Source organism: Balaenoptera borealis (genome assembly GCF_965194805.1).
Source record: "Balaenoptera borealis genome assembly, chromosome: 6".
In the NCBI taxonomy this organism is placed as follows: Eukaryota; Metazoa; Chordata; class Mammalia; order Artiodactyla; family Balaenopteridae; genus Balaenoptera; species Balaenoptera borealis.
Genome location: NC_138863.1, coordinates 6318749 through 6344121, shown reverse-complemented (window position 1 = coordinate 6344121; position 25373 = coordinate 6318749). Strand labels below are relative to the sequence as shown.

The 25373-nt window shown below is 44.0% G+C and overlaps 1 protein-coding gene across 3 annotated transcripts; it reads left to right on the top strand.

Annotated features, from left to right (window-relative positions):
- Positions 1-472: 472 nt before the first annotated feature.
- Positions 473-24627, top strand: SPP2 (secreted phosphoprotein 2). Of its 3 annotated transcripts, XM_082397640.1 has the most exons (8): positions 478-752; positions 852-976; positions 7762-7884; positions 8989-9096; positions 14751-14805; positions 15574-15624; positions 17803-17898; positions 24515-24627. In XM_082397640.1, the coding sequence occupies exons 1-7, from the start codon at positions 680-682 to the stop codon at positions 17886-17888; spliced, it is 621 nt and encodes a 206-aa protein (XP_082253766.1). In that variant the 5' UTR covers positions 478-679; the 3' UTR covers positions 17889-17898; positions 24515-24627. The 3 variants fall into 3 exon arrangements, with proteins under 3 accessions (XP_082253767.1, XP_082253766.1, XP_082253768.1); XM_082397641.1 differs by lacking the exon at positions 15574-15624 and having other exon boundaries at positions 473-752; XM_082397642.1 differs by lacking the exon at positions 8989-9096.
- The last annotated feature ends 746 nt before the right edge of the window (positions 24628-25373 follow it).

The window sequence follows — 25373 nt, the reverse complement described above, 5'->3', positions numbered from 1 at the left end:
TGGGATCTTATAGTGCATGAGACTCATCAATATGCAAAAACCTTATCATCCAAGTGAGATACGAAAACGCCCATTAGCAGAGAGGGTTGGTGGACACGGAGGCATGTCACTGTTTTTTATTGCACGTGAACTTGTTTGGCATATTTAAGTCCTGCAGATTAAATTCTCTCCTTTCCAGTCATAATTTCCAGTCTGATCATGAAATAACCACACGATTTTTATGAACAGTCAACTGCAGGATCTTTAGGAATATGAGAGGGAATTAAATAGACAATAATGTAAAATTAACTGTTTTGTTGAAAGTAAGGTTGCATCCCTTCCCTCCAAAAATGAAATGAAAATAAAGAGAAATAGGCAGTCCATGTGGATGAAATTAAAATAGAGAAGAACAAACAGCGCATGTGGAGTCCCCGCCTCTTGATGGCTTTTGCTGCAGGCTAAAGTCCCATGTTGAGGTCCAAACTTCAAAAGTGGCCTCAAACTGTCCCCTTTCCCTAGGAAAAGGCAGCAGTAAATATTGACTGCAGGATCAATTGTCTCTGTTGAAGCCGCAGACCGCTTCAGTTGGAGAGAGCAAGCCAGGTCACACTTGATAAAGAGCTGCTTTCAGGACGACTGGTCACCCCCAAACACATAGACACAATCTCCCAGGATCGGAACTGAAATTATCCTTCCCAGAATGGAGAAGATGGTGATGAAGGTGTTGATTATGTTTGTCCTTGGAACGAACTACTGGTTCCACTACTGTGCAGGTAAGGAGCTCGGGGACAGGCCACCTTCCCTTGATGATGTGAAGCTGTCCTCATCCATGCATCCTGTCTCACTGTATCCCCATGTGTTTGTGAGTCCAGGTTTTCCCGTGTATGACTATGACCCGTCTTCCTTGAGGGAAGCTGTCAGCGCCTCCGTGGCAAAAGTGAATTCCCAGTCGCTGAGCCCCTATCTGTTTCGGGCGTTCAGAAGCTCAATTAGAAGAGTAAGTGCCCGGTATGTCTTCTCTAGTCCTCTTTATACTGCTTTCTGGTTTTTTCTTTTGTCCTTTTTTGGGTTACATGTTAAAAATTTTCCAGTGTAAAAAGATAATAGCTACTCATCTCTTTCGCACTCTTTTTTTTTTTTTTTTTTGATAGAGAAAGGATTTAATTATAATTATTGTCGTAAAGCTCTCAAAGCTACTTCGGATGCCTGATTCTTCTTGCATTTTTCTTCCCTCTGGCCTCATTTCCTATTTCCAGATGTTACCCTCTGCACATCCTGCTTCTGGACCCAAAGCCCCCATGGTTCCTTTTGAGATGTTTTATTAAAAACTGCTTGTTTATTAGAAATGAGACTTTTTCAAGTTCAGCAGTTCTGCTCCTAATACTTATAGGAAATGAATTCTGGCTTTGGAGCCAAAGAAATCCACTTTGCTTTGTCAATTTGGTAATAGTCTGTTTCCTGTTAGCTTGGGGAAATGGGGAAAAGATGAATTTTCATGGGCTTCCAATGACTAAGGCCGTGATTGGCAAAGAAAGAAACACAGAATTATCCTTCCAAGGAAATGAGAAACTAGACTGCAGGTCGCTTCCCTCCCGGCTGGGCCCCGGGTGATTTCACTGCCTGCTCATCGGCCCGTGCAAGGGGGGGGGGGGGGAGCAGAGATACCTGCCAGAGAGTTTAGGTTAAGATGGGCGGTGAGGAGCTTCTGCAAAGTTCCTGGTCCTACAAATGAGAACTCGTTGCAGACAGGCCGCCTGGGAACTGCGAACTGTGGAGATGTGGCCAGGGGTCCAGGTAGCGACTGCTTCCTCGCAGAGGCCAGAAGGCCATTGCTTCCTCTCCACCTTCACGCTCACCTCTCCCATCCCTGCCGGGCACCACCTTAGCACACACCTGGTTAGTCCCCTCTCCTCCTGTGAAGGGCACACAGCTCACGGCTCCATAGCTCCAGTCTCCAAATACAGTACATTCATCTTGACCCATCTCCTTCATAAACTAGCTCAGTTTCTTATTTCCAGATTCCCAGGAAATTAATTGAATTGTCCCAGTTGTCTTTTCTAATTGGGTCATTGGTCTCGAAGATGATACTTTAGCTAGCCCAGAACCAGGCTGCTGTGGCCAGACTGGGGTCACTTGGCCTGGCTGTCGCGGTACGGGAGCACGGCGAGATACGTGTGGTCAGCTGCCAGGTCGGAGGGTGAGTTCCTTCTGGAGGAGGACTGGACAGAATAAAGAACCCCTCCCTCGTACACTGGCTGTTTGGGCTTCCATCTTTTGCATTTAATGAAATCCACGCGTGGTGTGGGGCAATCGGTGTCCTCTTGCCAAGCTTGCAAATGAGTTTAGATTTACTTGTAATTTAGCTAGTGCTTGCTACAGAAGAAAGTTATTAGTTAATTAAGTGAATAAGAGGACAGGTCCCGAGAGAACCGGTTACTGACACCATGGAAATCTGGCCAGTGGAGACGAGCTAGCTTGAGGCGTAGTCATCCAGAGAACATTCCAGTGCCTGGGCCATCTTGGTATCAGACACCTGAGCCCAGACACACAGGCACCTGCAAAGAAACACACCTATGTATGCGGGCGTGTGATCCTTAGTGAGAACACAGAAAGGAGGTGCCCCTCCACATCCTGTACGCTGCTCTTCTATCTGGAATTCTGCCTATTCTTGTTTCTTTCCAGCTTTTTCTCATTATTCAAATTCATTGGCCAAGTTACATTCACCATGTCCCTTCCATGAAAACTTCCTTTCTTTTCCCAATGGAGGGGAAATCCTCCTACTTTGATCTGTCCTAGTGATACATCTTTCTTCTTAGAAGTGGTTCACATTTTGCTTTATTGTATGCGTTAGTCATGCCTTCTATAAGCGCCCTAAAGATGGCCCCAAATATGCCAATTCCCTTCATAACAGTAGCCATTAGCTCCACTCAGAGTTAAGCAAAGTCGTCAGGAAAGAGATGAGGGAACAGATCAGATCACTGGCCCTGAGGGTGCAAAACAATTCACAAAATAGTAATACAAATGAGCTCGAAACATTGGGAAAAATATGTCACTTCTTCGACAGCCAACAAAATCAGAATGAAAATAACCAGGGAATAGGTGAAAGGGAAATCTCAAACACTGCTAGAGAAAATGTAATTTGGTAAAATTATCTTTGCAAGCATGCAATTTGTTAAGCATGTTTATAAGCACGTTAAACATTAAAAATAGCAAATATTTATAACATTTGATCCAATAGTTTCATTTCTAGGAGTATGTCCGAAGGAAATAAGTGGTTTGGTCATGTTTGTGTATGTGCAGGAGGTTTGGGGGAGAGTTCAGTGGGCTTAGGGAGAGGGGTCCGGCCCCGCTACTTTATCCCTGAGTTTGCTTCATAAGCTCAGTGGTTCTCGACCCCGCTGCACATCAGTATCATCTGGGAGATTGAAATACTCCTGATGTCCAGGCAGGATGGTGACTAATTAAATCCCAACCCCTGAGGGTGGGGCTCATATTCTTACATGTTTCCTGGTCATTCTAAAGTGTAGTCAGGGTTAAGGACCACTGGGTTTTACCAGGGACTTGGATCAAATACTCTTGCAATCGATTGTAGGTAACTTAACTCTTGGGCTCCAAGTTTAAAAAGGATGGGAAAGCATGGGGAAATGTGACTTCAGCCATGATGATTTCCTTGTTCCAACATTGACACTAGGCACACACAGACTGTTCCCTCAATGTACACAAGCAGAGAAAGGAAAGGTAGACACAGGCCCTGTGCTGGGGATGAGGAACAGAGAGGCCGGACCAGGCTGTGCTCCCATGGAGCTCAGATACCACTGCAGAGAGAGAGGGGAGGGAGAGGAGGGGAGGGGATGAAGGGGGAATGGGGTGCAAATTATATAAAAAAGTGAAGGTAGTCTCAGAGAGTGGAGAGTCCTGTGGAGAAAATAAAACAGGATGATGGATGGGCCTGGGCCTGGGCTGGGGTAGCTGTCAGATGGGACAGAAGTCTTCACAGAGGCGCCATATTTGAGCTAAGACTCACTCAGTGATGAGAACCTGCAGCCGTGGGAGGACCTCCTGCAGGGGGTAGTTGAGGGGAGGTTTTCAATAAAGTGCAAGAAGACCTTCTAAGATCTCTGCCGCTGTTGTGTGGAGTGGGTGCCAGGAGGAAGCCCAGACAGCAACTGTGGGAAGCAGATGGTGACCAATGGCAACCGAGCCTCTTAGCGTGGGGAGGGTGAGGAGTAGATGGATTCTGGGGCCTTTGGGGCAAAGCCACGGAAGCTTTGGGATCCTTTATGTGTCTATGCCCATTTCTGTCCGTTTCTACCTTTCCTCTTCTTTGCACGTTTTGCTTTTTGGCTTTCTACGTTATGCTAGGCAGCTATACCTGAGCTTTACTTTTTGTCCAATCATAAGGGCTTAGTTTGAAAAACCTAAATGATCACTGTGTTAGTCAGGCTTCTCCAGAGAAGCAGAGAAGAGAGAGGGACAGAGACAGAGATAGGGAGAGATTGATTTTAAAGAACTGGCCCACACTATTGTGGAGGCTTGGTAAAGCCAAAATCTGCAGGGTGGGCAGGCAGGCTGGAGACCCAGGGAAAAACTGACGTTGCAGTTCAAGCCTGAAGGCTGTCTGTTGGCAGAATTGCTTCCTGCTGAGAAAAAGGTCAGTCTTTGTTCTAGTCTGACCTTCAACTGATTGGATGAGGCCCACCCACACGAAGGAGGGTAATCTGCTTTCCTCAAAGTACACCACTTTAACCTCATCCAAACACATCTTCACAGAAACATCCAGATCAATGTTTGACCACAGATCTGGACACTGTGGCCCAGCTAAATTGACACATAACATTAAACATTGTACTCTCCAAAAGGAATTGTTATGGGTTTTTTATGGCTTGTATATTTTTATTTCTTTTTGAAACAAAAAAATCAAAATATACTCACTATAAGGAGTCACAGCATACAATAAGAAAGAGAAAACCAAAAGTAACATTCATTATCCAGCCCTCTGAGACACCCACTACGAACATGTGGCAGGATGTCTTTTTGGATTTTTTCTCTTCATATGTGGGTATAAAATATATTTTTTTAAAAAAACAGGACCACACTGTAACACCGATTGTAAAGGACCATGATTTATTTCAGCCGTAACGCTGGGTTTGGGATTTTCACCAGTTGATTCATTATGGTTGAGTATTTGTGTTGTCCTACCTTTTTCAAAGAACACAGAGCGTAAATTCACTGGCTGAAAGTGAATTCAAATGAAAAAGCAGAGCTATTTGACTTTTCTCCATATTCTGGAAAGGATGCTTAAAAGTGCTTAGAGATGCAAAAAGTTTGCAAAATCATCTCACAGTTAAAATTATCAGTACTCAAACCCCCTGCATTTTCGTCTTTTAAACTAAGCTTTTGTCCTGCCAGTTTGCTTTCATCAGGTTGCTTTACGAAATTGTGGAAGCATGATCTGGGGGGGAGAGCCAGCTTGATGAGCTCCAGCTGAAGAAGTTGTAATTTTTTTTAAGAGATTCAGATTTAATATCTAATATGTAAAAATGATCAGTAAACAGGGTCATAAACAATGGCAAGGCTGAGTTTTTAATCCTACTTGTTTTTAGAAAACTCGGCTTGTATCAGCACTCCTCATCCTGCGTCAGAAAGAGACACAAAGACGCCCCCTCCCGAGCTTGGAGCTGGCCACTTATTTCCAAAGCAAACTGTCCCATTACTCCCTACCTGAAAGAGGTCTGTGCTGTCACAGTGCTGTCACCACCTCTCTCCCCACTGGGCAGTAGGTGAATGTGTGGGTTGACTCAAATTTGCCAAAGGATGGGCTCAAGAACTCAAAGGGAAGGAGTTTTGGGAGCCTGGGGTGGGGTTGGGCAGTGGCGCCCACCTCCCTGCTGCCATCTTGCACCTGTCCCCTTGTGCTCTCCTTGTAGCAGCCATGGTGACTCAGATCTTACCTCTTAGAGGCCTCTGAGAACTTCTCATTGCAATGAGAATGAAATCAAAACTCGTTCCCATGGGCTACGAGACCATTAACTATCTGGCACACTCCTTTCCAACTTCAGGGTGTTTGGTTTTCCTCTTGTTCATTTTGCTTCACCACCACCGCTGGGCTTGTTCTGCCCCAGGACATTGGCTCTGCTTTTTCCTCACACGATGGGCTCCTTCCCATCCTTGAAGTCCCAGCTTAAATACGCCTCCCTTGGGAGGATTTCTCAGGCGCCTCGTCTAAACTATCTGCTCTCCATCCCCACTGCCACGTTGCTTTTTTGCTCCTAACCCCATAACCATCTGGAAGGTCCTTGTTCAGTTTTCCTTAGTGTGTTTGCTGTGTGGTGCCCCACCACCCTGCACCAGGTGGAATCTAAGCTCCGTGGGGTCTTCCCTGCTGTGCTTCGGGTGAAGGACACACAGTGGTCATTTAGTTAAGTCAGGAGATGTCCGTGTCATCAGAACAGCACACCCATCAGGAAGTTTGGAAGGTACCCCCAGTATCCCACCCTTGGTGGAAAGGAGTGGAAAACTGTGTAATCTTGTTCATAGATCTGAACTGATCAACCGGGAAGCGGGGCTGGTTAACACTGTACAGCAGAGATGTACTTGCTAGTTACTTATTTCAGGCATTATTAAGAAAGTATGGAGCATTCTTTTAGGAAAATGACACTTAAAATACTTTGATTTTGCTTTGGAAATAAGTGGCCAGCTCCAAGCTCGGGATCGGGGGGCGGGGGTCTTTGTGTCTCTTTCTGACACAGGATGAGGACTGCTGATACAAGCCGAGTTTTCTAAAAACAAGTAGGACTAAAAACTCAGCCTTGCCATTGTTTATGACCCTGTTTATTGATCATTTTTACATATTAGATATTAAATCTGAATCTCATAAATACGTTGACACTTAAAATAAGTTGATTCTTGTTATTTGAGGCAGTTATATTCCATAAAGATTCTGCGAACGCTGGGTTAGTGAATCCTGAGCCGTTTATCCTGGGGAAGTTCAGGGTTAGGTTTCTGAGAGCCTCTGGTCACAATAGTTCGGTTAACTGATCAATATGTGCCCTTGTTTTATGTGTGTTTCCACTTAAAGACTTATTTAATATACATGGTGACTCGTTACCATTGAGCTCACTGCACCAGCGCTATCCCTCAGGCCTGAACAAAGCTCAGCTAACACGTGTATTTTCTCCGTCAGGCACATCATAGCCTTCCTGTGCTTAGGAAACTAGACAGCTTGTCAGCACTAGGCCTGGGGGCCAATTTAAACAGCAAAATCACCAAGGAAAAGCACAAAAATGAGAAAACCGTGACACAAAATAGACCATGAAATTGACTTGTGTATGGTCCGCTTGCTGAGACAGAGGCTGAGCGTCGCCTTATCTGACCCCGGTCGGGACCATGTGCATGTGGCGACTCAAGTTCTTTGCTGCCCAGCGTGTCTTCATGAATGGCTGTGAGGGCACCCAGTACTGATTGGGGTAGACGTACATTTTAGCCAGTAGGCAGATTTGCAAATGCGGAATCTGTAAATCCTGAGGCTTCAGCAGCAGTGCTCAGCGTGGAGTCAGGACACCCGAGTTGTGGTCCTATTGTCTCAGCAAAGTCTTGTGAGCTGTTGGTAAAGCACTTCTTCCCCTGGTCTTCAGAATGAGGGTGTGGAACTGGGTGATTGCAATTGAAAGCTTTAGTGGTGGGGTATTCTGTCACTTTTTCTCCTCGTGCAGGGAGACACATTTCTAGCGTGTGACCTTCAGAAACACATCTGTGGCAAACTGACGCTTTGTTTTCACGAAGGTCAACATGTTGGATGAGGACAGCTTGACCATGGACATAGAGTTCGGCATCCGAGAGACGACGTGCAGGAGGGGTTCTAGGGAAGACCCCACCACCTGTGACTTCCAGAGGGGCTACTACGCGGTAAGAGTCGGGGGAAAGGCCACCAGCCCAGAAAACAACGCGAGGGAGCACCTGTCTTCCTACATCACTGGGACCTGATTCAAAGCCACACCGAGGGCTTGGCCACTGCCTGGCTTCTGACACCCTTGGAGGCACCACTAACTGTGTTCATGCTGTCCCCTGGGCAGGGGCAGCGTGACTCAGTGGTCGAGGACTCGAGCTCTGGAGTCCACAGTCCTGAGTAATCCTGGCAAATTATTTAACCCCTGCTGCCTCAGTTTTCTGCTGTTTAAAAATAAGGATAATGATGGTTCCAGGCAAAGTGAATACAAAGAGGCCAATAGCCAAGAAAAATCCCAGAGACATTTCAAATTCTATTTTAAATGAATTCAAAATGCCAGCTGTGTTCCTGGTGTGAGGTGCACTGTTTTATAGTTGACTGTTGTATAAAATCTGTCTCCTCCACCAGCTTGGGCTCCATGGGGGTCAGGACCACAGCATGGTCAGTTTCATTTCCCCAGTGACCAGCACATGGCCCCATGCTTGGTTAACCCCAGGGACGGGAGTCACCCCAAATTCAGTCTCCGAGGCATTCTCGTTCAGATGTACGAGGTCTCAGGGTTTTGTTACTTTCTCATTGTGATGTCTGGGTCGTTACACAGGGATGTCAATCCTGAAAAGAGGACCCGTTGTTTTGTTGTTTCGTGAGACTTTTCACTGTGGCTCTGTTTCACAAAGGTCCCAAACCCAAGTGTCACTAGCATTTGTTTCTAATGAAATCTGAGGCCGAGGGAGAGCAGAGCAGAGTCCTTGGGAGACCTTCCCATTTCTTGTTGTTCAAAAGGGAAACCATTCGAGGGACCCCACTCAGTGCTCATGAAGGGAACGTTAGCTTTCCCTCAGGACTTGTAATGTAGCAAAAGCCTAAGACATATTTAAATCATCATTTGTTTCTGCTTAGGTCTTGAGAAATTTTCATTTTGGAAAAATGAAATGTCTCTGTGAATTTTTCCTTTCTGTCTGCATTATTGTGTCAAGCCCTATGGTGTTGCCTGCTTTCTTAGATAGGTCCTAACCATTTTTACCAGCTGCCGGGCATAGAACTCACTGGTTCCCCTTTTCCAGCCAGCGGCTGTTTGCAGAAGCACCGTGCGGGTGTCTGCTGAGCAGGTGCAGGACGTGTGGGTTCGCTGCCACTGGTCCTCCAGCTCCGAGTCTAACAGCAGTGAAGAGGTAAGTGCAGGGGCTCGGCATCCTTTGGGGCAGTACCTACCTCTTAGGGTCTGCCTGGGTCTGTGACAGGCAGGCTGGTGTGATAGAGTAGCTGGAGCGTCACTCAGGTATAGCTCTGCTTACTCAGCTGGCATCTCCCTTTTACACCTGCAATCTCATGTTCAATATCCCTTACTGCTTCCAAGTCTCTCTCTTTTCCTAAGATCAAGGATGTGAGCTTAAAATAACAATGAGCAAATCTTCAAAGTTTTAGATCTAAGTATGCATCTCACTGCCTCTGTGGTTTAGTGGAATGAAGAGGGGCATTTTTGATACATCAGCGTTCATTTACCAGCTCTGCAAGCTAGGTCAGGATATTTAATCTCCATGATCTGAAGCTTCTTCATCTGTTAAATGCCAGTAATAAAGACCACCCGATAGGATGTTGAGAAAACCAAGTAAGTCGGTGGATGTGAAAGATCTGGTCCAGAATCTGACATGTAATAGATGCTTGGTAAATGGCAGGACACATCTTTTTTCCTTCAATTACACTGATATTCATCTGCAATAATACTGTGAAATCAGTAATATATACATTTCTGACTTGGAATTATATTACTTATTTGTCTGTGTATTGACTGCTTTCCTTACTGGAATGTACATCAAATGAGGGCAGGGAATGTTTGTTTTGTCATCTAGGACAATGTTTGATACAGGGTAGATGCTCAGTCAATACTTGAATGAATACAAGAAAAATGAGGAAGAAATTGTCAAGAATATGATATGAGGAGGAAGTTTCTAGACTCTAATTTGGGATAAAAACATAACTATTACGTTATTTGTTTATTCATAATGGATAATATCTTTGACTGCTACTTAAAAAATGTTTCTACCATTATACAGCCAAATCTGTCCAATGACATCTTTCTCTACTTATATTTTTATTAATTTTTTCAAGATTTAAATCTGCAGTGAAAATTACATGAAAAGAGTATACAATTTCAACTTCAAGAATTACACAAAAAAGTAATGTTCCTCTATTATGAACATACCCAGGTCTTACATATTTTATATGGAAGTCCATTTTAGAATTAGGAAGGAGTGAGAAACTCCTGTTGCAGGGGTGTTTTCACTGTTGGAAGGAGAATTCTGCAAAAATGTTCAGTTGAGCATAAGGTTATTGATCAATCTCGTTCTCACCGGCAACGTTTGAGGGTCAATCCCCAGGAGATTTCCGGATCCTATCTCCTTGGTGCTAGTTCAGGTATCCAGGGCCTCGACTCCAGTGAAGTATCCAGGAAGTGAGGCGTGCTTCACAGCTGAAACAATGGCGCACGCCTGGCCAAACTAACCCAGAAGTGACAGGGACCAAGCATCATGTCACAAGCGTTTTGTGCGTATTGATTTTGTGGTTTATATGGGGGAAGCTAGGAGACAGTGGAGAGCAAGAGAAACACTGCTCTGGCTCTTGTGGGGTTTGTGGATGAGTCTGGGGGTGTCCATTATGCAGGGGTTACCCTGACTACCAGGCAAGCTTTCGGGAGCATGTAGCAAGAGGATGCAATAGCGTGTGGGGTCAGAGCGAGCTTTCCCCGGGGGGCTGGAGGGTGGGTGACCTCAGGACAAAGGGCACAGGGTGTGGAGGGGAAGGAGGAGGAGATTCCCAGCACAAGGGAGAGCATGATGGAGTTCCCTGATGTGTGAGAGAAGCTAAGCTGATGGGTAGAAATGGACAGAAATCCATCATGACTGGGAGAAAAATATGAGAAGAGAGGCATAAGGGTGGGGCTGGAGAGGACACCAGCCTGGTCAAGGTGGACCTCATGGGTCATGTCAAGGGTCCTTGGCTTGGGGCTATTCAAGGGTTATAAGTAGGGAAGTGACAGAATAGGTGAAGAACAGACTGGAACTAGGTAAGAATGGATGGGGGCACTGGGAGGCTGGCAGGGCAGAGAGAGTGCCAAGTAGAGCTAGGAGTTAGTGGTGAATGTCGAGAGAAATGGATGCCTGTTCTTCTATGACCTTTAGCACATTAGAAGTTAATAAGTGGCCCCCTAATTTAACCCCTCTTCCATCTCTGATTTGGAAAGTTGATTCTGATTGTTTGCACAACCCACAAACCTATTGCAACTTTCTAACTGCAGACTGAAGACTACTCACTTTTCTTCCAGTCGCAAGTTTTGTAAGAAGACTCTGATACTAAGCTAAGTTAGTCCCGGAAACAAACAAGATTTTAAAATAAACTCCCAGGTTGCTTTGCCTCAAAGATTAGGAGATCATAAAGGATTATGAGGCAAGAAAAAATTCCTTAAATTAAAGGATTCTGCAATTCGAAAGAAAGAGAAGAAAGCAGATGGAGATTTAAAGTAATTCCTGGCAGCACTAAAATAGATTTCTTACATGAAACAGAAGAAAAATTAGACGACAGCTGTAAACCATTTTCAGTGAAATAAATGATGATGCTACAAACATGAAAGACAATTGACTGGAATGGATTTAGACATAGAACAAATAAATCATTGTTGGAAGTAGGGAATAAAAGAAAGAAAACTGAAAAAAAATATCCCAGAGTAATGAACATAAAGGCCACTTGAAAAACATATGTAGATAGTAAAAGAATTTCCAGAGAAAGGAATCTAATGTGAAGAAAGATGGAAGCCATGGAGAATAAGACCAAACATCCTAATTATTACGAAATAGGACTTAGCTCAAATGGAAAATATCTGGTAAGCATACAATGAGAGAAAGCGTCTCTAATATAAAAACATTCGGGTTTTCCACTACATAATTTTAATAAGTATAAATGCTTTGTAAAATGATTTGAACAAATAAATTTCTAAAATTGCTAATATTCTCCTCTCTTAACCAAATAAATATTTAAATTATGGGCAGTTTTTATTTTTACTTTTTTAATTTTGAAAAAGAAGTATGTAGAGAATAAACGATTTCTATACGGCACTTCAGTCAACCACACGATGAAATGCTAACATCTGTAGGATGATGAATGGACTTGATTTTGGACAAATCCTTCTGATTTCAAGTGGATGAGATGAGGTTTGGCTAGAGTTTCAACTATGAGACCCAAAACAGTGCAAAAGGAGAAACTGAGGAAGAGAGAACAGGAATTCTGAGCTCAGGGGAGGAGAGTTACAGGCATTTCATTTATTTACTCTCTTCCATTTCAAATGATAGAAATTCAACTAGAAGTGGCCTAAGCCAAAATGAGATAATTCCCTGGCTCACGTTCCCAGGAAGGAGAGGGAGGAGTTGTCCTCTTGGACAACTCAATCTAGTGACTGTCAACACTATCTGTGCCACATTCAGTTTTTTCCTTCTCCGCCCCTCCTCCCCTTACTGCAGATGAGTTTTCTCCTTGTAGCAGGAGGCAAGACTACAAGCTACTCCAGATTCATATCCTCTAAACTTAGGAGGAAACAGAGCATTTCTCTCTAGCTCCAGCTGGAGGTACCTCTTGGTATTATTCCCGTTGTCCTGTCTTAGGTCATGTGTCCCATTTTCTTTTTCTTTTTTAATAACACTGGTATTGAAATATATTGGGTTGGCCAAAAATTTCGTTCGGGTTTTTCCATACGATGTTACAGGAAAAGCCGAATGAACTTTTTAGCCAACCCAATAATTCACAGACCATACAATTCACCCCTTTAATGTGTACAGTTCAGTGGTTTTTAGTATATTCATAAGGTTGTACAACTCTCATCAGTATCTAAATCATGAACATTTCGTCATCCGGAAAAGAAATCCCAAGACGCCTGACCCTGTTCCTCATTCTCTCCAGCCCTTAGTAACCACTAATCTACTTTCTTTGTCTATAGATTTACCTTTTCCAGCCATTTCATATAAATGGAAACATACAGTATGTGTTCTTTTGTGACTGGTTTATATTAGTTAGCATGTATGGAGGGTCATACATGTTATAGCATGTATCAGTACTTCTTTCATTGTCAAATAATAATCCATTGTATGGATAAACCACATTTAATTTATCCATTCATTAGTTCATCAAAATTGGGGTTGTTTCTACTTTTTTTTTTATACATATCTTTTTAAAAAAAAAATTTATTTATTTATTTGGTTGCACTGAGTCTTGGTTGCAGCTGGCGGGCTCCTTAGTTGCGACATGAGAACTCTTAGTTGCGGCATGCAGCATCTAGTTCCCTGAGCAGGGACGGAACCCAGGCCCCCTGCATTGGGAGCGTGGAGTCTTAACCACTGCGCCACCAGGGAAGTCCCTGTTTCTACTTTTTGACTATTGTAAATAATGCTGCTGTGAGCATTCATGTGCAAGTTTTTGTGGGCATATATTTTTATTTATCTTGGGTATTTACCTATGAGTGGAATTTCTGGGGCGTAAAGTAACTCTATGTGTAACTTTTTGAGAAACTGCCAAGCTGTTTTCCATAATAGCTGTACCATGTTACATTCCCACCAGCAATGTATGAGGGTTCCAGTTTCTACACATCCTTATCAACACTTATTATTGTCTGTCTTTTTAATTTTAGCCATTCTAGTGGGTGTGAAGTGGTGCATCATTATTGTTTTAATTTGCATTTTCCTAATGAGCAATGATTGACTATTTGTATATATTCTTTGGAAAAACGTCTACTCAAATCCTTTGTCGGAATTCCCTGGCGGTCCAGTGGTTGGGCCTCCGCGATTTCACTGCCACCGAGGGCGTGGGTTTGATCCCTGGTTGGGGAACTAAGATCCTGCAAGCTGTGCAAAGTGGCCAAAAAAGAAAAAAAAAAAAATTCCTTTGCCAAATTTTAAATTGGGTTATTTGTCTTTTTTTGTTGAGTAGTAAGACTTCTTTATATATTTTGTATATAAGTTCCATATCAGATACACAATTTGCTGATATTTTCTCCCATCTGTGAGTTTTTTTTTTACTTTCTGTATGGTGCCCTTTGAAGAACAAAAGTTTTAAAGTTTAATGAAGTCCAATTGATCCATTTTTTTCTTTTGTTGTTTGTGTGATTCTTACATTTAGATCCATGATCCATGTTGATTAGGAAGGGGTCCAGCCTCAGTCTTTTGCATGTGCATACCCAGTTGTCTCAGCACCGTTTATTGAAAAGATTATTCTTTCCCCCACTAAACTGTGCCACCTCCTAGACCAATCACTCTCACAAAAGCCAGCAGGCTAACTGGCTGTTCACGATGGAGAGGGTAACATGTAGGTGGCCCAGACACCTGGTAGAAAGGTTGTGAGTCAAGCAGCCACCTTACTTTGTGACTATGGGCTTTCAGTGGCTTCATGAAGACTACTCGTGCACACTTTTTTTTTTTTAATTGAACACATATGGGGACTTCATAGAGAGAAAACTCACAAATTTGACCTAAAAACAGTTGATTTGCAAGTCCACGTAACGAGGTTCCGTCTTTCTCATCCACAACAATTGGGAGTCATTTTGAGTCCAGTGGAAACGTTTTTAGACAATTTAAACTTCATGTAAGTTGCTTTTCCCCACATGCTTTTTTAGACATACATGTTCAATACCATATAAAGTTATTTAATATAATATATTGCCTTATTTCATTAAAAATAAATTATATAATACATCTGAGTCCTCCTGATAATATTTGCATATTTTGCAGTGTCCTTCTTTTTTCTCTCTTTCATGTGCTGATATATACTAATGCCTACATTTACTTAGATGGTTTGGGGGGATATCTTGGGATCCTCTACATCAAGAAACAATTATCTGCTTGGTAAGTTGAGATCTGTTCTTTTTAATATACATATATATATATATATTTTGTGAATCAACTTCATATTGAAGCTCTCTATCAGGGAGTCATTTAAAACTAGAAATATCTGTACATAAGCTTTGAACAATTACAGAAATCACAGAAAATAAACATTTGCTTTTCCTCCTTTCTTAACAGTAGGCAATAATGTTACAACTCTTCATTTAGGCAGCTCTATATTTATGCAGAGCCTTTCCATATATGATTCCATTTCATGTCCCAACATCTCTGCCAATTAGGCAGGACAGGTGGTTTTTACCATAAGAGGGTCCCCCAACTAAACATGCTTGTTCCCTCCTGGGTGCATGACCAGTTTTAGGAGCCAGGTATGCAACAATGTGTAGGTGGAAGGATCTGGACTAAACCTCCTCTGACTGGCTGGGGCTGAATTCTGTAATCCTCCAGCCATGAGACCACAGGTGACCATCCCGTTCAGAATCTTGCTTGGGGGAGGGAGGGCTTTCTTTTTTTCCCTTCTTAAGTGGTCTCTCATTTGAAGTGGTCTCTCATTTGGGTTAGTGTTCTATGGCTTAGGAAACATTTCTGCCTATTGGCAAAATAGGTAAATAGGAGGATTTTTTCTATTGGAGCCGATGGCAGCAAAACTCTTTGGTGATCTCTCACTGCTTCCTTGCTGGAAAAGCGTATTTGTGGCATCAGTAATAAAATCATAGAACATTCCAGAAGTGGGCAGAGGGGGCCTGCCTTATGACTGTTACTGCGTTACAGGTCTCACTCCTGACAGATCCAGAAGTGAGCCATTTTATGAACGGTCACTTGGTAAGTGGTCCTGTTTTCTTCTGTAGGACACCAAACACATCCTTTTCTGACCAAGCCAGACTCTGCTGAAGCCATGTCATAAGAGATAAACCCCTGAAATGCAAAATATTTTAAGGGAAAATGAAAAAAAAGAACAGTCCTTCATAAACCAGTTTTGCAAATCATTGAAAAGCTAACTTTGAGGCATCAAAACTCACTTGAAATTTGTCAGGAATCAAAATATCAAATTTAGCTGAGGAAATCAGCACTCACCTGCCTCCTGTCCCAATCTGGAGCATTTTCTGAGGAACCCAAACTCTTTTAAACTTCTCTTTGCCCTCCAACTTCAACTGTACTTTTCAGCAAGCAGACAGAACTAACAGTTATTTAGTTTCTCCCTTTTACGATCAGTTTTCTCATTTAACCTTCATGACAGCACTGTAAACCAGGTGTATTACCTGCTTACACAGAAGAAATGAGTAACAACTCATGTTGTTTGTTGTAGACACAAAATACTACCTCTCTACTAATTGCTTGACAGTTTTCTCCTTCAGCTTCACAACCATCTTGAGAGGCAGCACTATGTTCCTTCCCATTTTGTAGATGGGCAAACTGAGGCTTAATGAGTTTCTGTAACTTGTCCAAGGCTACACAGCCAATGTTGGACTTTGATCCAGGTAGGGAGGGGCAGAGACAGGACTTAGAGACAGACCTGTCAAACTCTAAAGCCTCTGTTTTTTTCTTGCTGCTTTACAGAATAGTTGTGAAATTTACCCTCTGATCGGAGTTCTCCATTAAAATGAATAACACAGATATTAATGTTTCATTGAGCTCTTTCATTGAGCTCCTCCTTAGGCTTTTTCCTAATTTATTTGAAGTACTAAAGCTTACAATCTGAGGCTTGCTTAAAAAAAGGCCTGTGTTTAGACCTCCTCCAATGTGCCACTTTGGGAGAAATATAGTTATTCTAACAATGTGACCACTGCTGAGAACATTTTTGAACAATTTTTTTAGGAATTAACTTCCGAGTCTAGGGGTCATTCTTTTGAATCTCTGTTGTGATGGAAAACATGTGCTCTTGGATTTAATTTTGGAAACAAATTCAGTTAATCAGATTAATAACCAACTTGGGTGCATTAGTCATCTATTGCTGTGTGTCAAATTACCACAAAACTTAGCAGCTTAAAACAACAAACATTTATTATCTCACAGTTTCTGACGGTCAGGAACCTGGAAGTAGCCTAGCTGGGTGTTTCTGGCTCAGGGTCTCTAAAATGTTGTAGAGAAGATGTTGACTGTGGCTGTGATCTCATCTGAAGGCTTGGCTGAGACTGAGGGATCCACTTCCAAGGTTACTCACATGGTGGTTGGCAGGCCTCAATTCTTCAGGGGCTATTGGAACGAGGGCTTTGGTTTCCTACCATATGGTCCTTTCCACTGGGCTGTCTGAATGTCCTCAAAACATGACAGCTGGCTTCTGCCAGAGAACATGATGCAAGAGAGAGAGAGAGAGAGAGAGAGAGAGAGGAGAATGAGCAAGCAACAGAGAACCCAAGACAGAAGGCACAGTCTTTTATTACCTAATTTTGAAAGGGATATAGCATCACTTCTGCATAGTTTATTAATCACGCAGACCAACCCTGGTCCGATGTGGGAGGAGAATACCCGAGAGTGTGAATACCAGCAGGCCATCTCTGAGGCTGGCTACCACACTGAGAAAATGTCATTTGGGACAAAAAAAATATTATATGGATATAAATTAATGCGACTGATCCTTTTTATATTCCTTGGAAGGTAATTCCAGAGCTGAATTCTAAAAACATTTTGGGCATTGGGACCTTCATTGACGCAGAGGTGCAGCCATCTCAGAGACTGCTTTGAACATGACAATTCAATTTAATTCAACAAATGTGTGTGACAAGCCCTGGGCAGATCCCTCAGAGGACTGAAAGATAAATGTGACAGTCCCTGCCCTCGAGGGCTTACGGCAGTGGGTTCAGCTGTCACACTGTGCAGGCGAGAGTGAGGGAGAACTTGATAAGCAAGATGAGGTCATCGTGTTCTTGGGTAGCCTCTTGGCAGGAGGGGCTCTGGGGGTGCTGGTCACAGTCTTTCTCATTAATTTATAGTCACAGAGTCCATGTTGGCTTAGATTTTGATGTGAATGACAGAGCCTGTATATCCCCTTTCTATCTTCAGAGATCATGAGAAGGGGCTTTCCTTCTGGAAATAGAAGGAACCTGAACCTGTGGCCCAGAGCAAGAGTAAACACTGGCTTTGAGTGACAGCCTTGAGGTAAGGGGACACAGCTAAAAACACGTGTATTTAGAAATAGAAGCTACCAGCAGGGGTTTGGAGGGTGGGGATGTCTTAAAGCTGCTGCTCCCACACCTCCAACGTCTGTAGTCTGCTCTTCAGCTCCTGTCTGGCCTCCCACCTTTTCTTCTCTCCTCCCAGATACTGATCCTCGACTGTCTCTTCATTCTCGCACCCTCAATCTTTTTCCCATGGCTTTTGTATGTGCTGTGGTTGATGTGATCAAATTTCTCTACTCTAAGAACAAAAAACAAACCACAAACAGAACAGCCCCCTTTCTTTGACCCAGTCTCCCCATCTCAGCAGCTGCCTTCCCTCCCTTCTTCCTTCTCTGCTCAGCGTCTTGACAAAATTGTGGTCTACGACTGCTGCCCCCACCTCCCATTCACTTTTCTGCGTTTTGCAAACTGGATAGTAATCTTTCAGATCTCTAGCATCTAATCTGCCTTCCTTTTCTTGATCAGTCATTTCAACCCTGGTGACCATTTGTCTGGTCTCCTTTGCCCAGTCCTTTCCTTCTTCTATAGATTACTGTCATCTCTTCCACTTGGCTGACTTGATCACTGATGTACAGTTGCTTCCAAATACACATTGCTCACCTTACTCTATCCCGAGATCCAGGCTCTTACATCAACCGCCCACTGGATGCAGTTGCCGTGAGCATCCCTGAGCTTCTGAAGCTCAACTAGCCTCCTGTTCAGCTCCCTGTCTTAATAGAAGACATCACCATCCACTGAATTTTCTCCAGCTCAAAATTTTAGAGTATCATTGGCTCTTCTTTAAAATTTTTATTGAAGTATAGTTAATTTACAAGGTTGTGTTAGTTTCAGGTGTACAGCAAAGTGATTCAGTTTATATATATATTCTTTTTTAGATTCTTCCCCATTATAGGTTATTACAATCGTTGGCCCTTCTTTACCCTTCGTCTTCTCCCGACATCCACAGGGGTCCACAGATTTTCTCTGGCTTTAGCCCATCATTTCACCACTGTCACCACTGACCTGTTGCCTGAGATCTTGCCTCGGGTCCTGATTCCACACTGTCCACCTTGCACACTGCCCTCAGGTTTATCTGGGAATGCAGAGGAGACTCTGATCCTTCTCCACTTAACCCCCTAATGCTCACTTCATTTATATAACAAAGCAGAGGCAGACCCTGAGTCAGGAGGAAGAACAGCCTATTTGCCCCAGTGCTGGAGGCTGAGTCCTGGTTTTGCAGACCCACACTGAGCACCACTGCCTCATGCATATATAAATCCCCAGCTACTAGGGACCGGAGCCAAGGCAGCTCTGTCTTTTTAAAGGCTCCCAAGTACTAAAGGAACATGACGAAAGGCACATTTAAAAGGAATCTTTGGATGCAATTATAGGTATGGATTCAGTGTACATTCATTTTTACATACACACACACACACGTTAATCATGAAGCTTGGGCTTTCACAGGTTTTACAGTTTACATAACGCTGTATGCCTTCAGGATAAAGTCCAAACTCCCTAGCGTGGCCTGCAAAGGCCTTCGTGGTCCGGCCCCTGCCCACTTCTCCAGCCTCATCTCTCCCAAGGCCACCAGCCCTGAAGCTCCTGCAAAACTGAAATACCTGCAGTTCTTCCTGCTCAGACCTCTACCTGGAACGTCTACCTGGCTAATTCCTCCCCCTCACTTACATCTCAGCTCAGTGTTTCTTCCCCAAGGGGTCTCCCCACGTCAGAGACACATCCCTTTATGGGCCTCCCTAAAGCCCTCATCACAGGGCACTGCAGTGACCTGTTCCCTCTCTGCTCCGTCTGGTTCCACCAGGCCCCCCCGAGGCGAGGAGGGAGATAATTTCTGTCACCGGCATCTCCCATGGCCCCGCACAGAGCAGGGCACCCCGCAAGCATTCTAGAAGTATTTTTTGAGTGGATGACAGACTCTCACTTTGGGTTCTTGAGCTTCTGTTATCAAAAAATTCAACTAAGCCTAGGATGATAAATTTTTACCCACCGGAATTTGAAAGAGATCAACTGACATTTTACTAAAATCGAAGGGAAATTTACCAGTGAGTCTGTGTTGGATAAAAGATGCAAATGGTAGGTTTTCTTTTGAATCTATACACACCCTAAAAATAAAAACCAGCTTCAGGCTGAAATCAAGAAAGTACTCATCACAAAGAAGCAGACTCAGCATATTCTTTTTTTATAAACTTAAATCATTTCTTTTTGATTCACAGAACATCCTCAGTGGGAGAAAGTAGAATTCTCAATGGACTGGCTGTATGTTATTTATTAATGATTATATTGGATATATATATATATATATATATATATGTATACATATATATAAACGTATATATGTATGTATATGTATACACATACATATATCCCAATATAAATTTATGATCTGACTTCTGTAAAGAAATTGATCACTTAAAAAAATGTCTCCTTAAAGGCAGCACAGACTAAAGGCCAAACATTGTGGCCTGGGCCTGGACATTGACCTTGATGTCCCAGCTGTATCCCTGCCCTCCCCTGACCCTCAGCAGGGCCGGTTCCCACACTGTGCTCTGAGTTTCCTAGAATCCTAAGATAAGGCCAGCACAGCGGGTCCAGTGAGGAGGCCTATCCACTGTGTCTGGAATCCGTTTCCAAGCTTTCTCTGCTACTTAGGAGCTGTGAGAATGACATAGTCCCTAAACTCTCGGGCTCAGTTCTCCAAAGATTTATGATTCTTATTTTATTTGCTTTTGTCCCTGCTAGACCGTGAGCTCTTTTAGGATGTGTTACCTTGTCATCTTTATTATTTTAGTTTAATAACATGAAAAATACGATTAATAATATGTCTATACTAAGTTATTAATAACGATATCCGTTGTCTAGTTCCTAATGCTAAAAATAGTGCCTAGACTATAATAAGGGTTCCCTCAGGTTGAAGGGAAGGGATGAACCAATGTGGGAACAAGTTCAGGACACCTCTTTTCAAACTGTGGATGACATGTTTCCAGTGGGGAGCTTTCTGAAGGCAGAGACTTTGGCTCATCGAGAATCACAGAATCCTCAGAGCTTAGCTCAGTTTCTGCAACAAATTAGGAGCTGAGGAAGTATTTTTGTAATTTAACAACCACTGTTCTAGGATTCTTTCAGATTGCTAGAAAATCATTTAATATGTAGGTGTGGGTAGTGAAAGGGAGTATTTAAACAAAGAGGTCTGAGATTTTTTTTCTTATTTGCTACCCTAAAATAGGAACAGGGGAAAATCAGGTCCCAGCTCTCATGTCGAAAGAAATCTCTTTGAGAGTCTCACACTTTCTTGATCTTTATAGCTGGCCTAGTTCTGACTTTTGCATGACGTAGTGGCCTGAAGGCCACAAACCACACTGCCGTCACCCAAACCACAGCAGCGTGAGTGATACTCTTTCCTTTTTGTTGCAATCATCAATTAGTGTGGAATTCCTAGGCTACGTGTCCAAGAGCAGCAAAGGAGGCAGTTCTTAGACAGGTCTTTTGTCAATAACTGCATGGTGAAAAGAATCAGTCTCCTGATTTTATCAGTTTGTCCAAAAAATATTCATCGAATCCCCACTTCGTTCCTGGCCCTGCACCCATGAAGATCAGAACTCTTAAGGTTGCCTGGGTCTGTGTTTGGACCTTCCACCTACGTTGCCTTATATAAATCTTGCAACCATCTAAGTGAAGTTTTATCACTGTATCTCCGTTTTGTAGATGAGGAAGCTGAGGCCTTGGAGGCCCCTCCTCTCAGAGCTGGTGCTGGATTAGGATTAACTCCCGATGTCTGTCTGTCCCCAAAGCGCCTCTTTTTCTTCCTGGATTACTTGACCTCATGTCAATATCTACACATTTAGAAAATAGCCCAAGAGGGCAAAACCTCAAGGATCATTTGTTTAAGAAACATCTGTCATGTGTTGGGTGAAGCACCTACGGAGTAAAGCACACCTGGAAGGCAAAAACCTGAATTGACTGGCAATGTTGACAGCATACGTACCCGCCAGCGACTACGTAGGGGGGTGACCCTAAAACCTGGGCCTCTTCCGTGAGCCTGTTGAGTGATTTCAATATTCAGAAATGAAGCTTATTAGTCACAACCTCTTGTCATGATCTTCCATGACAGCCCACCCACTGGGGGAGCCAGACACCCTCCCTCCCTGCCCCCCACACATAAGACAGACAAGCCCAGCCAGTGCCCGGAGGTGGAAAGCCGGCCGTGTGTGGCTGGATTTTCTCACCCCCTGCTCTGATGCTCCGTCACTGCACGTGCCTACCAACTGCCCCACCAAGCACAGTGCGTTCTCCTTACTCACTGTAGTGATGTTCTATAAAGTTGCTGCAGACGCTGAATCAGCAAATCCTGAACCATTGCTCCTGCGGGAAATACACGGTTAGGTTCCTACCAGCCTTTGGTCACATTTTGTCCCGTAATCAGTATGCTTGTTTTATGTGTGTGTCTGTTGAAAGACGTCTTATTGAATACATATGGTTGATTCATTGAGACTGAACTCACAGCCAGTGGCACTGTCACTCGTGCCTGAGGGAAGCTCATCTCATGGATGTATTTTCTCCGCAAGGCACATCACAGCCTTCTCACGCTCAGGACGCTAGAGCACTTCAGGACTACACGTGGGGGCCATTTGAAACAGCAAAATCACCAAGAAAAAGTACAGACATGCAAAAAACATGGCACTAAGTAGACTGCAAGAGGACACTTGTTTACGACATGGGATCAGAAACAGCGGGCAGATGGCCTTGAATGAGCTCGTTTGGGAATGTGGGCAAATTTCTGTCACTCTGTGAACATCCTAGAATGACTCAGAAGCACCAGGAATATTGATTTGGAGGTTACAAGTAAAATATGAGCAAGTAGACAAATCTCTGTGACTGATGAGTATCTACTGTACAATGGGCTCCCTACCCTTAGTTTATCCCTAGTTTCTCTGTAATCCCTCTTGTTCCTTTCCATCTGGTCTTTAAGGAAAAGGTCTCTGTACCTGGTGCCTCCACGACCCCCCCTCTCCCTTCTCTCAGGGCACTGGCTCTGCCCTGCTCTCTATCCACCCTTTGTTCCTGCCTGGTCCGTCCATCCCTTTCCTGCTGAACCTCGTGGCCGAATTTGATGCTGATGAGAACTCCCTTCTTCCCTGAAATCCTCTGGCCTCTGAGACGTGGCCTCCTTGGCCCTCCTCTTGGCCAAGATGTCTCTGTTCTTCGTGGATCTCTCTTCTTCCTCCTGCTCCTTGAATGGTGGTGATGGTCACCAGGGCTCTAGCCTTGGCTCTCCCTCCACTCGCCGTCCTCCCTCTCCCAGGTCATCCCAGGCACCCCAGGGCTTTGAGGCCCACCTGTCTGGGGACTATTTACACACTGTCCCTCTAACCTGAACTCCAGGCTTGATTAAACAGCACCCGGATGTTCCACAACATCCTCAGAATGGAATTCTTCCCTCTGGAACTTACTCTTCCTCCTGTATCCAACTCAGCTTCCAGCTCCCCAGACCGGAAATGGATTTGTCTTGGACCTCCTCCCTACCCTCATCCAGCTGTCACTGTGTCCTGCCTGCCCGTCCTTCCTCTGAAATGTTTCTTGGCTCTGACCCTCCTCACCATGTTCTGGCCTCATCACTCTAGCCTGGGGTGGTCAGCATCTTCCTGATGGTCTCAAAAGCCACCTCTGTACTGTCACCAGAGTTATCTTAACATCAGTCCTTACAGGTCAAAGTCCCGATGACCTGGGAGGTGGAATCTAAACTCACTAGTGATTTGGGACACGAGAAATCAGGCACTCCCCGCAATGGTAGGGTCCCTGTCTGTGTCCCTGGTTTCTCTTGGCCTTTGCTTCACATGGAAGACTCACACGTCTGACTGTTCCATGGCCCCCAGTCTGGGTCTGACCTTCACTCCCAGGCCCACTAACCCTGCCTCCCAGCTTGTGCTTGGAGTCTAGCTCACAGGTCTTCTGCAGAAACCTTTTTCCTCAAGGTTTCCTGCACGTGGGAATCTGGAATTGTGTTTACTATTCTGTCCTCTGACTGCCTCTGTCTTCTCTACTTGCCTGTGATTTCTATCTTCTTCTTTTGGAGATTGGGGCTATGCCTTATTAATCTTCATAAGCCCCAGTGGATACTCAATGCACACATGTTTACTGAATGGACGAATAGACGGATGAATGAGTGAATGAATGAATAGTCCTACCTCCAACCCCAGCCCTCAAAAGACCACAGCTACAGCCAGTCTCTTCTTAAGTGGCTTGATTGATTCCCTCCCTCACAGCCTCCCACCACCAGCACCTCCTTAGACCAGACTGAGTCCAGGACCTGGCTGTAGCCTTTCCTCGAGGACCCACTGACCCTTCCCTTTTTGGGACTTGACCTTCCTTTCTGGGCCTTCATCTCCATTCCTTGGACTCCATTACCTCCTCTTCTCCCTGCAGGTGTCTCTCACCCTTTTCCTTGTTCAAGGAACTGACTGCTTTGCATAGTTGCTCTAGTCTCTGGTGCACTCTTGGATTCCGTTTCGAATAGCGCCCAGGAATCCTGGGCCCTGTGCCTCCATAGTAAGAGTGTGAAATGCCACAGGGTCTAATGCTCCCTTTCTTCTTTCTTTTAACAGCAAAATGCATTGGAGGGAATAGAAGGTCCAATGAAGAAAGATACTTTACAAATTGTGTGATTTTTCTTTTGATCAGTTCCAGTCGATAATAAATGGCTTACTTTTCCTCTTTCTTTCATCCCTTGATCTTTTCTTTTTTTTTTTAATAGAAGTAACTCTCACATTTTTAGATGAGAAGCTAATGCCATGAGGAGAGTTCACTCAGTGTGTGTCTCTGCCCGTGGGCCTGCTGGCCCCCAAGGAAAGGCAGTGCCAGGCTGAGCTAGCGCAAGGTAGCGGTGCTCAGGGAGGGAACCGGCTGGAACGATCCCCATGTACACACTGACATCACAAATCAGAGTGTTCTGTTGCCAGATACGCGACCCGACAGACTCCTGCTTCAGGTCCCATGACTATCACTAGGCAAAGACTGAACCTTGCAGGCTTAGTGTTTGTTTAATCCTATTCTCTGCCTCCAGAATAAAGTGACAGGAATGTGTTAGACCAAATGTTTGGGAAAGGCTGATGAATTCAGAGATTGGCAAATTACAGAAATGTAGGTTACTTTATATGCGGTTAATATCTTATTCTGACCATTAAAGACATCACACCTGTCCTCCATGGATGTTCAGGTAAGGACCAGGGTGCTGGGGGTTGCCGAGCAGGGGAGGTGCCACGTAGAGATTGTAAAGATAGAAGGGGTTTCACAATATTGATACCAAAACCTGATAAAGACAGTAGAGCAGGAAACCATAGATCACACTCAGTTATGAAGAGGAGGAGGCAAAACTAATACCATTTGCAAAAGCTATGGCTGAATGCATGGAATATTCTAGAATATCAACTGAAAACCTGTTAAAAACAATGTGACGGTTGAGTA